This window comes from Rhinatrema bivittatum, chromosome 7 (genome assembly GCF_901001135.1).
Source record: "Rhinatrema bivittatum chromosome 7, aRhiBiv1.1, whole genome shotgun sequence".
NCBI classification, from domain to species: Eukaryota; Metazoa; Chordata; class Amphibia; order Gymnophiona; family Rhinatrematidae; genus Rhinatrema; species Rhinatrema bivittatum.
The window spans coordinates 277889386-277905648 of NC_042621.1; the positions used below are offsets into that span (position 1 = coordinate 277889386).

General features: G+C 43.2%; 1 protein-coding gene across 5 annotated transcripts in view; it reads right to left on the bottom strand.

Moving 5' to 3' along the window:
• Positions 1–16263, bottom strand: part of SH3PXD2A (SH3 and PX domains 2A) — a 571414-nt gene that overhangs the window by 117106 nt on the left and 438045 nt on the right. For 3 of the 5 annotated variants that reach the window (XM_029610305.1, XM_029610306.1, XM_029610304.1), the window contains one exon: positions 9633–9764. In XM_029610305.1, coding sequence (XP_029466165.1) covers positions 9633–9764 — 132 coding nt within the window. Of the gene's footprint in view, positions 1–9632; positions 9765–10029; positions 10271–16263 lie in introns of those variants that run through there. The other 2 variants (XM_029610307.1, XM_029610309.1) reach the window with 2 other exon arrangements.

Below are 16263 nucleotides of genomic sequence, written 5' to 3' on the forward strand. Positions count from 1 at the left end.
TCAAATTGGAATAAGGTTGGTGCTTTCTTCCCTAATCTCAATGAGTAGTTTATGGCTGCAGTAAGAATCAGCCTTATCACATTGGTAAGGGCCAGTGAAAGTGCTATATGCTATCAACTTCCCATCAGGCATTAAACTAAAAGAATTTGGCCTGAACCGAGACAGAACCAAAATCTCTTGCACGAAAAGCTTGGCAAAAAACTGACAAAGCAGTTGCAAGCAAATGCTTTCCTTTGGATTTTCATTTTCTATATTAGCATAGTATAGCACACAAAATCAGAGAGACGATTATGAACCTGGACCCTGAATACTTTGTTCATTGAGCAAACCATATAGCAATACATGATAGTGCTTTGCAAGGACCTGGGCTTCCCAAATCTGTGCTGGAGACCCCACAGCCAGAGCTTTAAGGATATCCAGAATAAATATGCGTGGCCTAAATGTGCAAATACCGGGACTGGAATGGATTCAGATTTATCTCTGGCAGATCCATTGTGGATATCCATACAACCGAAAAGGCAGTGGGGGAGGGTGGACCCCAGAACAGGTCTGGCAGGTGCTAGGACAGTCCACTTGTTCATAGGTGTGTCGGATGCCTACACTGCCATCTCTGGCAACAAGAGGCCATGCACATTATTGCCTCCAAATTGCTCAAGTGAGTATAAGACTGTTGAATTTATGACGCAATCTTTTATCAATTATTCAAAAACAAACATCATATTATACCATCGATATTAGCCGTAGCCTGTTCGTTTGACAGACAGTGAGACCTCATATATACTATGGCAGGGTACTAATGCATTCGTCCCTAAATGCCAATAGTTCAATTGTGCGGTGATAAGCTCTGTATACACCGTCTAAAGATTATAATCATAGGTCTCTCTGAGTGATAAGAGTACTGACAACGTATTGTCAGTTACAAAATGTTATAGGCAGTAAATAGGATAAACACTTATCGTAGCATGGTTTGCAGCAGGGACTTGGTACTGGAATGTTGGCCAGACACGGCTCGTGTTTCTGCCAAAATATCGCTGCAGCCGAGTAGCAGAAAAAGCTGGCAGTTTGGAGAATACACTGGCATACTGCGGCCCCTGAAGAAGGTTCGCCAGAAACACGAGCCGTGTCGGGCCAACACGCCAGTACCAAGTCCCTGCTGCAAACCATGCTACGATAAGTGTTTATCCTATTTACTGCCTATAACATTTTGTAACTGACAATACGTTGTCAGTACTCTTATCACTCAGAGAGACCTATGATTACAATCTTTAGACGGTGTATACAGAGCTTATCACCGCACAATTGAACTATTGGCATTTAGGGACGAATGCATTAGTACCCTGCCATAGTATATATGAGGTCTCACTGTCTGTCAAACGAACAGGCTACGGCTAATATCGATGGTATAATATGATGTTTGTTTCCAAATTGCTCTAGTCAACTCAGAAGAGGTGACATGTTCCATATGGCACGGCTACAGGCAGAGTTTAGCCTAAAACTGGTCGCTGATCATTTTCACTTGGGAGTCTCAAAGGAAGAGTACAACAATCAGTTCAACAGTTCCAGGAAGATTTAAGATGGGAGGAAGATCAGTGGGCATGGTCTGGTGAAAAGCCTTTCACAAGAATTAAAAAAAAAAAAAAAAAAGGCCTGGACGTAAGAAAATGAAGGAGCCTGGAGGACTTGCCAACTTGATAACAAATTTAAATCACTGAAAGCAAATGTTCTGTTTGCCACACTCAGCCTGCTGAGATCAGCGACGCAATTTATTTTGCACTTTTGCTCTGTTTTTGGTGATCCTGTCTGTGGCCTTCCAGTATTTTACAGAGGGGCACAGAATGCACAGGAAGAGCGGCTTCTGTGCTGGCCTGATTTATATATACTAACTGCATTAAAAGCAAGACGCAGTGAGCCAGCAGGGAGTGGGATAACCGCAACATTACTTCTTTCTTGCCCAAGTGAGCTGGCAGGCATGAGGAAAAAAAACAAATATTTTTTCAGCTCAAGGGTTGAAGCTTCAGCGGTTCTTTGAATTATGTGATTATGCTTATAAAAAGTCAAATGGAAGGAGGTCTGGCAAACTGTGAGATGCAGATGCTGCAATATTCCGAATGACCAGACCTAGGGCTTTTATTCTCCTCTAAAATCCTATCCACCCAACAGATACGATGTGGTCTGTATCACAAAACATTAAATTATCAAGCGGCAGAATGATAATGCACAAGGACAAAACGCCTGCTCTCCCCAATCCCCACCAATTCACCCTTCACCACTGTCCTAATGCTTCTACGGTCTTTACCAGCTGAAAGGACAACTGTTACGGAAAACAGAAAGATGGCAACAAATGCATGAGGCAGGGTGCAATTCCTTATAACGAAGGGTGCATGAGTCCAACTGCAAGTTGGGTTGCACGGTTGGGTGAGCACATCATGCATCTAAGAAACGCCACTCTGGGAAAGCAGTGCGGTAGAAAAGAAAGTGCTATAAAAGCAAGGACACGCGTGGTGCTTTTAAAATGGCTTGTCCCCTTTTGAAATAAAAAAAGAGAAAGGCCAGCATTATCTACGAGGCCAACTGGTAGAGGGATGGCAGAAGACGAAACGTGCACATTCTGCACAGTAACAAAACTTTAAAACTGGTGGCCTTCAATGCTGGTTCTCGAAGGGCAGCAAACTGGTCGGGATTTTCAAGGCAACCAAAGCATGCACATTAACCAGGTCCTTAAACCAAACATCTGCTCATCATGGGTATCCTGAAAACCGAGCGGCGCCCAGGAGGACGGGAGCTGGGAACCCCCTGCTTCTGCTCTAGCCGCCAGTATAAGATGAAGCACACTTTGCGACTGTGCAGTGAACTTTGCGCTGCAAAGAAACCAACAGACTTGGAAACATACAATCTTGCTCTGTGTGGCTTTCAAAGAGATATTAGTACTGTTAGTATTTAGAGACAATTCACTATTTTCTTCTTTCTGGAGCAACAGTTGAAAAGCTGAACTTTAATTACTGCCCATTGGGAAATGATATACTACATCGTTGTCCCATGTCAAGGCTTTGAAGAAAAGGCCTCGACAACTGCCCTTCGAGTTTGCATTGGATACGCTGTAATCTTCCTTCATGCTTTCATAGTACAGAGTGGCCTAAGAGGAGCAGAATTACAGATTCTTTCACTGCAGTTTTTGGGAGGCTGCTACTGTGGTAGGAGCCCATGCAATGGTAATACAACTTGGTATAGACAAAGTTATTTCCTGTGCAATGACTTAACTGTAAACACAGACACAAATAGCTTTCAGTTAGAATATTATAAACAATGTACATTATCATGCCTGTAAACTGATCAGATCTCAAAAACCATTTTGGGAGAGAAACTGCTCCTTATCTGATCTTTTCCAAAATCACCCTCAGTTCGCATTATTATTCTGCTAACTCTATCACTAATTTGCACTGTGTGCTCCATTTCCTTTTAATTGAACGATGGCTAGTAACATTTTGTTTTGGCCCGATAGTATCCTTCTGCTCCTTTGGGCTGCTTGCTCAGCTGGTTTTTGGTTTTTCCCAGGTTAAGAACACAAGAACATAAGAAATTGCCATGCTGGTTCAGACCAAGGGTCCATCAAGCCCAGCATCCTGTTTCCAACAGAAGCCAAACCAGGCCACAAGAACCTGGCAATTACCCAACACTAAGAAGATCCCATGCTACTGATACAATTAATAGCAGTGGCTATTCCCTAAGTAAACTTGATTAATAGCCGTTAATGGACTTCTCCAAGAACTTATCCAAACCTTTTTTGAACCCAGCTACACTAACTGCACTAACCATATCCTCTGGTAACAAATTCCAGAGCTTTATTGTGCGTTGAGTGAAAAAGAATTTTCTCCGATTAGTCTTAAATGTGCTACTTGCTAACTTCATGGAATGCCCCCTAGTCCTGCTATTATTTGAAAGTGTACATAACCGATTCACATCTACTCGTTCAAGACCTCTCATGATCTTAAACACCTCTATCATATCCCCCCTCAGCCGTCTCTTCTCCAAGCTGAACAGCCCTAACCTCTTCAGCCTTTCCTCATAGGGGAGCTGTTCCATCCCCTTTATCATTTTGGTTGCCCTTCTCTGTACCTTCTCCATCGCAACTATATCTTTTTTTAGATGCGGCAACCAGAACTGTATACAGTATTCAAGGTGTGGTCTCACCATGGAGCGATATAGAGGCATTATGACAATTTCCGTTTTATTAAACATTCCCTTCCTAATAATTCCTAACATTCTATTTGCTTTTTTTGACTGCTGCAGCACAGTGAGCAGACAATTTTAAAGTATTATCCACTCTGATGCCTAGATCTTTTTCCTGGGTGGTAGCTCCTAATATGGAACCTAACATCTTGTAACTAAAGCAAGGGTTATTTTTCCCTATATGCAACACATTGCACTTGTCCACATTTAATTTCATCTGCCATTTGGATGCCCAATCTTCCAGTCTTGCAAGGTCCTCCTGTAATGTATCACAATCCGCTTGTGATTTAACTACTCTGAATAATTTTGTATCATCCGCAAATTTAATAACCTTACTCGTCGTATTCCTTTCCAGATCATTTATATATATATTGAAAAGAACCGGTCCAAGTACAGATCCCTGAGGCACTCCACTGTTTACCCTTTTCCACTGAGAAAATTGACCATTTAATCCTACTCTGTTTCCTGTCTTTTAACCAGTTTGTAATCCACGAAAGGACATCGCCTCCTATCCCATGACTTTTTAGTTTTCTTAGAAGCCTCTCATGAGGGACTTTGTCAAAAGCCTTCTGAAAATCCAAATACACTACATCTACCGGTTCTCCTTTATCCACATGTTTATTAACCCCTTCAAAAATAAATGAAGCAGATTTGTTAGGCAAGACTTCCCTTGGGTAAATCCATGTTGACTGTGTTCTATTAAACCATGTCTTTTTATATGCTCTACGATTTTGATCTTGAGAATAGTTTCCACCAGGCTCACTGACTGGTCTATAGTTACCTGGATCGCCCCTGGAGCCTTTTTCAAATATTGGGGTTACATTGGCCACCCTCCAGTCTTGGATAATTTTAATGATAGGTTACAAATTTTAACTAATAGATCAGAAATTTCATTTTTTAGTTCCTTCAGTACCCTAGGATGCATACCATCCGGTTCAGGTGATTTGCTACTCTTTAGTTTGTCAATCTGGCCTACTACATCTTCCAGGTTCACAGTGATTTCGTTCAGTTCGTCTGACTCATCACCCCTGAAAACCATCTCCAGAACTGGTATCTCCCCAACATCCTCATTAGTAAACACGAAAGCAAAGAATTCATTTAGTCTTTCTGCAATGGCCTTATCTTCCCTAAGAGCCCTTTTAACCCCTCGGTCATCTGATGGTCCAACCGACTCCCTCACAGGTTTCTTGCTTCGGATATATTTACAAAAGTTTTTATTATGGGTTTTTGCCTCTATGGCCAACTTCATTTCAAATTCTCTCTTCGCCTGTCTTATCAATGTTTTACACTTAACTTGACAATGCGTATGTTTTATCCTATTTTCTTCAGATGGATCCTTCTTCCAATTTTTGAAGGATTTTTTTTTTGGCTAAAATAGCCTTTTTCACCTCACCTTTTAACCATGATGGTAATCGTTTTGCCTTCCTTCCACCTTTCTTAATGTGTGGAATACATATGGACTGCGCCTCTAGGATTGTATTTTTAAACAATGTCCATGCCTGTTGAACACTTTTAACCTTTGCAGCTGCACCTTTCAGTTTTTTCTATTTTCCTCATTTTATCAAAGTTTCCCTTTTGTACATTGTTTTAAAAGTATTACCTAGTAACTTCATTGTGTGTCCCCTGGTCTTTGTACTTTTCAAAAGAGTAAACAACTGATTAACGTTACTCGTTCCATTCCAGTATACATCTCTATCATATCTCCCCTAAGCCGTCTCTTCTCCAAGCTGAAGAGTCCTAACCTCTTTAGCCTTTCTTCATAAAGGAATTGTTCCATCCCCTTTATCATTTTGTTCTTCTTTCTCTGTACTCTAATTCTGCTATATCTTTTTTGAGATGTGGTGACCAGAACTGCACACAATACTCAAGATGAGGTCGCACCATAGAGCGATACAGAGGCATGGTGATATTCTCTGTTTTAATCTCCATTCCTTTCCTAATAATCCCTAGCATATTATTTGCTTTTTTTGGCTGCTGCTGCACACTGAGCAAAAGATTTCAATGTATTTTCAACAATGACACCTGGATACCTTTTGTGAGTGGTGACTCCCACTGTGGAACCTTGCATTGTGTAGCCATAATTTGGGTTACTAGTCCTTAAGTGCATCACTATGCACTTGTCTCCGTTAAATTGAATTTGCCATTTGCATGCCGTGTCTCCCATTTTTGCAATGACCTCTTGCAATTTCTCACAATCCTCTTGTGATTTAACAACTTTGAATAATTTTGTTTCCTCAGCACACATCACTTGTTCCTCTTTCCAGGTTGTTTATAATATATTAAAAAGCACTGGTCCCAAAAACAGATCCCTGGGACACTCCACCATTCACCTATCTCCGTTGGGAAAATGTACCATTTAGCCCTTCTCTCTGTTTTCTATCTTTTAACCAGTTGGCAACCCACAATAAGACACTGTCCCCATCCCATGATTTTTTAATTTTTTAAGAAGTCTCTCATGAGGGACCTTGTTAAATGCTTTTTGGAAATCCAGATACACTGTATCAACTGGATCACCTTTATCCATATGTTTATTTTCTTCCTCAAAAAAATGTAGTAAATTTGTGAGGCAAGGCTTCCCTTGGCTAAACCCATGTAGGCTTTGTCCCATTAAACTATGCCTAGCTATATGTTCAGCAATTTTGTTCTTTATGATAGTTTCTAAAATTTTGCCTGGCACAGATGTCACACTCACTGAAGCATGGAATTCATTTAGTCTCTCTGCTATGGCTTGGTCATCCCTAAGTGCTCCTCTTACCTCTTGCTCATCTAATGGTCCAATTGACTCCCTCACAGGCTTTTTACCTCAAATCTACTCAAAAAAAGTTTTCATTATGAGTTTTTGCTTCCACAGCAAGCTTCTTTTTAAATTCTCTCTTTGCCTTCATTATCAATGCTTTGCATCTGACTTGCCTGCGCTTATACTGTTTCCAGGTTTCTTCATTCGGATCCCTTTTCCATTGCTTGAAAGATGTTCTTTTAGATATCATAGCCTCTCTCATCTTACCTTTTATCTATGCTGGTGGTCATTTAGCCTTCCTTCCATGGCTTCTAATGCATGGAATACATCTGATCTGGGCTTCTGAGGGTACAGCGCCATACGCCTTCATTCACCCAGATATCCAGCATGGCAGTGTAATTCTAAAGCAGGGGAGGCCAAGTCTGGTCTTCAAGTGCCACAGACAGATCTGGTTTTCAGAATATTAACAATGAACAGGCATGAGATAATCTGCATACAAAGGAGGCAGAGCATGCAAATCTAGCTCATGCATATTCATTATGGATAGCCTCAAAACCAGACTTGTTTGTGGCTCTTGAGGACTGGAGTTGGCCATCCCTGTTCTATAAAATTATCTCCGAGCAATGCTCTTTGTTTTGCTCAATGCAGTACAGAGTCTATGACTGTATAAGCTAATTAGCTTAAATTTTCAAATTATTAGATGGCTATTCAGTTAACTGAGCTGCTTATGCAATTCTTTGGTATGGGTAGATCTCTATTTGGCAGTCTCCACAAACACAAAGGACAAACAGGCAAGGAAAAGTGATCTAATATTCAAGAACGACGTGTATTTGCTTCCAAAGTACATGCCAACAGTACTTGGATAAGCTGATATGATTTTGCTTCTTGGCATCCTGACTCCTTACACTTCTCTTTTCCTGGTCCTCAAACAGGACAAGAAGAATAAGAACACCTGGCATACTATTAAAACATAAGGGAGCCTACACACTTCCAGCAAATGTCGTACTGGCTTACTCTATTAATAGTGGCACAAAAAGTGGCACGTTTTTGACAATTTTGACTCATCTGTCAGGTATGCGCTTCTCTGCTTTTGTTCAGGCTGTTTTTTTGTGCAGGACATATTTATAGTTTTATCATCCATATACACCTCTAGCAGAAATCTATAAATGACCCCCTGCTTAAGATCGCCTATACAATGTAGCACATATGTGACATCAGTAGCTCCACAACACCTGTGATAAGGAACAATACATGTCTCGGCCAATGGCTTTCTCAAATGACAAGTTTCCTTGAGGACATGTTGGCATGGTCGGTCCTTGCACAGGGGCTGTACCGTACCTCTGAACCTTAGCTTTCTGCTTCTGCTCAGAAATCAAGCAACATCTTGCATGCAGGGACGTCTGTAGCAAATGCAAAGCCACTTCCCTGAGGAACATAACTGCATGCCTTTTTATTTTTTTAAAATGTAATTACCGATACTGGAAACAGGGCAGCTTAGATTTCTGCCGACATCACGCTTTTAGAGCCCTGCATCACTAGGCCTACAGTAGCCATGGAAAGTGAAATCTGCTCCAAAGCGCCTTCACTTAAATACTTTTACTGGAACCCACTTCATCTCCCCTCAGCTGCTAAACAGGACGTTGGAAAATGCCTGTCGTATCCTTACTGGCTGCGTCGGCAAAACTGGTTTCAAACCACAGCAGTTTTATTCAGGTCAGCAGTTAATGCATTGCTATTTGCCAAAAAAAATGAGCACATTTTGACATTTTACACTTTGAAGAGCAAATCTTGAACATGTGCAGATGAAAAGCTTTTTACATGCACGACGAGAAGGCTGTTCAGAGCAAGAAACCATAGTTTGAACTGCATACAGGACCTTTCCTAAAGCCAACAAAAAGTCTTGAGACCTAGGCACTAGAAGAACAGCTCGCTGCATTCTATTTCAGACAGAAGGAGCCACAAATCTGTATCATCATATCTAGCATAGGTGCAGCTTTCAGAAATAAGACAAGAAAGGGAGTGCTTTGCCCAACCTCGTCCATCGTTAAGAAGACGGGAGCACAGAATCATTCGGCCATCAGAAGAGTACAAAAACAGAGACCTACAGCAGACTGTACCCAAGCAATTATTATGCCAGCCTCCCTTTGCAGAAAGCCAAACAGTTTTAAACCCAGGAATATACTCAGTTCCTTGACGAGACAACGCTGAACTGATCTGCACAAGAAACCAGAAAGATACACAAAGGTGGGGGGGGGGGGGGGGAGGGAAAGAAATCCTTGCTGCTGGTGGCTGAGCAAGTATGCAAACAGCTCCACGCTAACTGCTCTTACGCTATTTTCTAGCTGTCTATCTCCGTACGTACGAAGTTATCACAAACTCCAGAGTGCGTCTCCTTTTTCCGTTAATGCATTGGGGCTAATCGATATACACACACACACACACACACACACACACTTTTGCAGGAGACATTCTTACAACAAAAGGCAACAGCTTGGCCTGCAGCCCAAATCAACAGAGAGAAACTTCAACCTCCTCAGCCAGGCGCAGGACCAGATGGAACTAATGTACAGCATTAGGGAGGGGAGGGGGGATGAGGGAGAGAACAAGCCCCATTAAAAGAAAGAAAGAAAAAAAAAAGAAAGAAAGAAAGAACCAAGAAATGTCTCACCACTTTCATTTTTCTCAATAACATCCACCACTTCCCCGGCCCGTAGGTTGATTTCGGAGTTCTCCTGTTTCTCGTAGTTGGAGACCACGGTGTACTGTTCCAGGATCATGGGTTCAGAGTTGGTGTCAGCACCTGGGGAAGGGAAAAAGCAAGCCGTGAGCCAGCTCCCAGCCATAGCTCCTCTTGAACGACCTCCGTCCATTCGGTTCATGATAGGGCAATTTGTCACCGGAGTCAAGCCAATCAGAGTAGGATCTCGGCGCCCAGCATATCTCCAAGTGGCTGGCCATATAGAAATATCCACCTCTGACCCACAACACAGCAGCACAGAGGAACATTTATGAAAGGGGGGGGGGAAAAAAAAAAAAAAAGAAAGAACACACAACGGATTAATCACATGGTTTCATGATGGATTCTGATGATTCTCACATGGTCTCTGCAATCCTTGTCCCACACAGTGAGAGAAAAAAAATTTCATTTAAATTAAAAAAATATATATAAATGTAATAAATAAAAGCCTGCCGGGTCTGTGGCAAAAGCCGCCCCCCCCCTCCTCGGCAAACTACAAGAAAAAGTCAAAACTGTTTTGCTCTGGGAGGCAGAGCTCCTTCTCCTCTCTTTAGGACTGGAGCTGGAAGTCAAGAGGGGGCTGTGGAGGCCAATCCTATTCAGCTCCACTGCAGCCCTTAAATAGAAACACATGAGGAGGCAGGCAGGGAGGAGGAGGAGGAGGGTGGAGAAAGGGAAGGAGGCAGAGCTGGGAGACTGTTTACTTGAAAGCAGAAGAGTCACCCAGCCAGATTCTTAGCAATGCAGACTTTGCCTCTTCCAAGATTCTAACAAGCTTTTTTTTTTTTTTTTTTTTTACAGCGCGTTAATTTAAAAATTACACTAAGCAAACTAAAACCTCTGGGTCCCCTGCAAAAGTTTTCCCTTTGCTTTTTCACGATCTTTGACATCTGACAAACGGGAAAGCTTTTTACAGCGTTCACACTCCCTTGTCCCAGCTTGTCCTGTACTACACACACACACACACACATGCGACGGTCTAATTACCACCGAGCGGTTTATTGATGCTTCTCTGTCCTAAAGGCTTCCTTCCATGGCCCCCCTCCGTCCCGAGAACTAAATGTTACCTGTAAGCATAAAGGATGATGCTAGGTGAGCACTGTGAGGCCCATTCCTTCTGCAGTGACAGCACTCAGCTGATCTCCTACTTAATGCATTCCTTGATTACCTTGAGTTGGTCCAATAAAAAGGAGTCGCCCCATACAAACATTTTTGTTTTTATTTGTTAACCTTTATTCTGTGTATTCGAATGGACTAACATGACGACCACATGCAAAGTTTTTCTCACGCAAGGATCCTTCTGCAATTCTCTTACTGATTTTCCCTCCGTACATTCATCTCGCTTTCCATGAACAAATACTTTTTAATGTGACTTCTGCAATTACCCTCTTTGAGCCTCATATCAGAGCTTCCTTTCCTCGGACAAAAGATTCGCTTCTTGTGCATTACTTATACCATTGAAGTATTTAAAGGTTTCTATCATATTCGCCCTCCCTTCTCTCTTCTCTCCTCCAGGGTATACAATATTTAGATCCGTCTGTGTACCCTGGAGGCGAGGAGAGAAATAAAGGGGATAGACGGATGTTCCCTCACTGTTGCAGCCCACCACGCACATCTACTTCACGCATCCCTGGCCTGGAATGCAAACAGCACGGACGTGAACACCTCCCCGACTCTGTAAAACACAGACACATATGCCATGCCTACAACACCACAGTAAAACAATAATACAGTCGCTGCAGGCAGTGCCACTCGCGTATCCCCGGATTAGCGGGTCACGGCAAACCCAACCTGATCACCGGTCAGTTTTTCTCCTAGCCCTTCCCTTCCCCCTCCTCCAAACACACCTGAATTCCTTCACTACTTTTAATTCCCGCCAGCTCTGCCCACAACGTGTTTTACATACCTGCTGGGAAAACAACAACAACAAAATCTTCAAATATTTAAACATACTTCAAAGCATAGTGTCCTCCATTCCCTTCCACCATCAATACAGAACATCTTATGGTCTTGTCTGCTTATCAAACAAAGAGCAAAGGAAATTTGGTGACCAAGCTGATAAACTAAAGGTTCAAAGTACTAAGTTGCATTGAAAACGTAACGATGCTAAACTGGCCCAAACGCCAGGACTGAACGGATGAGATGGAGAACATGACGGCGTTATCATAACCGTGTTAAACACAGCATGGCCATAGTAATGCTTCTCTGTTCTGCAGAAAGAGATTCCCCGTGCTAACCAGCCCAACATAAAAGGGCCAGTCAGTGTGGTGAAATCCTAGATTCACGCCCTCCACCTCCCAACCATGCACAAAGAAGGTCTCGGGAACTTGCCCCACCATCCCAAGCAAAGTGAAAGCCTTTCAGGACTTGTTCCCTCCCTACCTCAAAATCCATAAACTACTCCCTGTTCTGGCTCAGCGGGCTGCAGTCAGGGAGCACCCCTGCAGAAGCGGTACAGGACCGCAGGACAGGACTGGAGCTGGACTTCTGCCTAACCAGCCCCCTGCCCTGCAGGTTGAACCCTTGGATTCTGGGGGCCGGTGGGACTTTTCTGCTGAAGATCATGGCTGGAGCAGGCATGTAACCAAGGGCTGGAGTCAGGCACTGGCTGGGAGTTGGATACGGGCTGGGGGCTGGAGTCAGGCACGGCCTGGGAGCTGGAGACAAGGCTGGAGTTGAGGGCAAGGCTTGGACCAGAGGAAAGGGCAAGGCCTGGGAAAGCATACGAGGGACTGGACTGGGCAGGACTAGACAAGCAACAGGAAACAAGAAAGCCCAAACAGGGCACAAAGCTGGCTAGGAGAACCTAGGTGGCCCGAAAGCCATAAGACTGGACAGGAAAGCCCAATGGGGCACTGAGCATGGCAGGTAGACTCGGAAGGTCGCAGAGCAAGGCCTGAAGACCTGAAGGCACAGAGCAAGGCGGGTAGCCTGGAGTGTCACAGACTAAGGCCAGGAGACCTGAAGAGGCCACAAGGCAAGGCAAGATAACAAGACAAGGTAGGAGGTCAAGGTAGGCCACAAGGCAGAACAACAAGGCAAAGGTCAAGGAGCCGAGATAACTCAGTTAAGAGGCTCCAAGGGACTGGACAATCTGCGTTAAGTAGGGCTGGGGCTGAGGCATCAAGTGATCAGTGAGGAGGTAACTTACACAGATGTGAGTGGGGCTTGCTGAGGACCTCTGGTGGAGGGGGGACTGCACAACAGGCTGAATCATGGCAGAGAGAGGCTGCATAGCAGGCGAAACCGTGACAGTTCCCCTATGGCAGATGTTTGGCGTCAGGTGGGGGGAGTGTTTCCCTCTTGCCTGACCGATGCCAAATTCCAAATGGTGTGGGCCAGTCTCAACCTGTAATCTGTCAGAGGTGGGGGAGCTGGAAGGCCCAGAAGTCTTTTCCTGCTCTGATATCAGAGGGGAAAGGGAGTCAGACTGCACCTTAATACGCTCCACATCCACCAAAGTTAACTATCCCACCTTAATAGGCCACGTTAACACTCATGAGGTATTAAAGCTGGATAACACATCCAACATTAATACCAAATAAGTGAATTTAATTTGGGTTTCTACTTAGCATGCACATTACACGTGATGACGCGGTTTTGTAGATGGGTGTTAGTTAACACCTGCATTAACTCCCATGAGTGCACAGGCTTCTAAATGAATTCAACTGAAGGATATTGCTCACTTACGCAAAACTAAATTCATTTACCTCTTGCATCAAATCACGAATATTTTCCTCACTCTATTCAACAGGAAGTGATGCAGAAAAACAAAGCTATTACTCGAAGGAATAAAAATTACTCAGCGGATTCTGGCATTTCTTAATCCAAATTCTTTGAATGCTCCTGCTGACTTTCATCTTGATATCACAGGTTTTCAGTGCTCTTGCTGGTGTTCAAAATTACGCCTTATCTTCTTACTCTTACTAATTTCTTGGCTTTAAGCACAATTCGATATGTGATACCCATGATAAGGGGGAGGGGGGGGGAGGAAATTGAAGAAAACTGCTAAGGTACCAATCCAGTCTTGCAAGCTTGCCTTCAATTAGCGAGCGTGCACAAGCGCATCCTTTGTTTGAGAAAGCCTAACTACTGATGATAATATTACAGATAGATATTGTGGGGTAAATTGTTAGCAGCGTGTACCTACCAACCAACCTGATTGTCAAACACCAGGCACCGCATGAATTGAGTTTTACTATCAGGTTGTTTTGCAGCTCAATATCAAATGAATTTTCAAAGAGAGACATAGGGGTTTCTGCACGTAAAAAAAATAGCATATACGCATGCAAGTGGCACGTGCAGGTATACACAATATTTTAAATACCTGGTGATTATGTGCGCAATGACAGCATCACACGTACATTTTTAATGGGGAAAAAGGGGCAGGGTTCATAAGCGTGTGCACGAGTATACATATGAACATTACTGATCTTGTCTGAGCACTTTTATACCTGCAATTGAAATCAAACATATCTTTTGTCTGGACGGGAGGTCTGGATGAAATGGTGGGGAGGTGCTTTTCCAGCAAGTGAGATCTAAGCGTGTTTGAGAATAACCGATCAAAGCGACAACAAAGGCTAACTCAATGAGCAGTGGAAGAAATAGTGTGAGGGGTACAATAAACAAATCAATAGTAATGCCTACACAGTAGGAACAATCCAGATTTCAGAATAACTTAACCAAACAGAACAGTAGTTAGCAGCTGCAACAGGAAGAAGGTTGGGCATGTTAAGTGTAACAACTCCCCTAGAAGCTGAAGGCCTTCGCATTTGCTTGAATAAAATTTACTAATGCATGCAAAGCAGCTAATGCATAGGTAATTCTGTGTAAATAAAATAATACAGCATTCCGCAAAAAAAGCAAGCTGTGTTATTTTAATGAAAACTCAGGGATTGAAGATAACTGATCCCAGGGGTATCAGGTCATTAACGCGCATTCTACTGTCACCAGGATGCATCTTAAAAAGCCTGTAGCGTCCTAAATCAACTCCCCTCTCAAGTGCGAAGACCCTGCCCATCCCCTCACTGCCTCTAGAAGGAGGCTTAAAAGGCAAAAAATTAACAAATTGCAAGTTTAAAAATTGGATGCCCTGCCTCCCCATCCAAAGCTCTCCCCCTTTCTGAAAAAAAAAAAAAAATCCCTTCTCATATTCCAACATCCACTCAAAGGCATCTGATTCCACCGCTCCCTCAACATTAGAAGTAGTCCCTAATAGTCTAGTGGTACCCACCTGCCTCATACCTTTAGAAGAAATAAGCAAGTTTGCTTACTGTAAATAGTGTTTTCTATACATAGCAGGATGAATTAGCCATGATCTCTTGGTTAACGCCATCTGGTGGCTTGAACAGACTTCTCTCTCATAGCTAGTAGAGCTTTTAACTCTACTGGGCATGTGTGGAGCATCTCGTGCAGCCCCTGCCTTGCAGTATCATCAGCCTGTGTTATAGCTGAAGAAAGGAACTGATCTGATCTCGAGGCGACTTCATCCTGCTATCTCTGGAAAACACCATTTACAATAAGTAAACTTGCTTTTTTCTGTGGATAAGCAGTCTAAATTAGGCATGGTCCCTGGGGAGTCCCAAGTTGAGGATTGTTGGAAAACAGATTATACGGAGGAGGAACAAGTCATATCATCTCTTTCCTCTTAATTGTTTCTTCTGTTGGTTTGGTTTTTTTTTTGCAAAAAAAAATGGAAGATTAGTGTGGAAGAACCTGAGACAGTAAGGTTTGACCCACATCGCTATCTGTAGTGAGTTGTGAAGGTATGAATAGAGGACCATTTTGCTACCCTGCAGATGTCTTCAAGGGGTAAATTGTGCAAATTTGCTATTGAGGCTGCCATTGTTCTGATCTGGTGAGCCTTCACGTGACCATGGAGTCGCAACTGTGCAATGTCATAGCAGTGCTGGATGCAACTAGCCAATTAGACATTTCACACTTAGTCTTCACTGAGCCCAGATGATTAGGGTCACAGGATACGAAGAGCTGTGACGTATGTCTGAAGGATTCTGTTTTCTTTTTGTAGTGCATTAGCGTGTGTAATAGCTTCTCTCCCTGATGAGAGTGAGGCTTAGGGTGGAAGGTAGGGAGAGTAAAAGATTGATTTTGATGAAAAGCTGATAGCACTTTGGGTAAGAATGTTGGGTTGCTGTACAGGACTACCTTATCATGGGGAAAAAGCAGGTTTGGCGGGTAGTGCACCAGTACTTGAAATTCACTAACTTCACATGCTGAAGTGATGGCTACTAAAACAGAGCTTTCCACGTGAAGAATTTCATGGAAGCTGATTCCATCAGCTCAAATGGAAGACGCATGAGTAGTTGGAGTACTGTATTCAAGTCCCAGGGAGCAGCTGGTCGATTAATCGGTGGGTGAACATGCAATAGCCCTTTCCTAAATCAGGCTACCAGAAGATGCATAGTTATAGAATGGTTGTTAATGCAATCGTGGTAAGCCGCTATGGCACTCAACTGAATTCTAACTGAAGATGTTACAAGGCCCGGAGTGGATAGATGGTATTGGTCCCAGGTTCCAAAACCTGTCTTGGGGAACCCCCAAG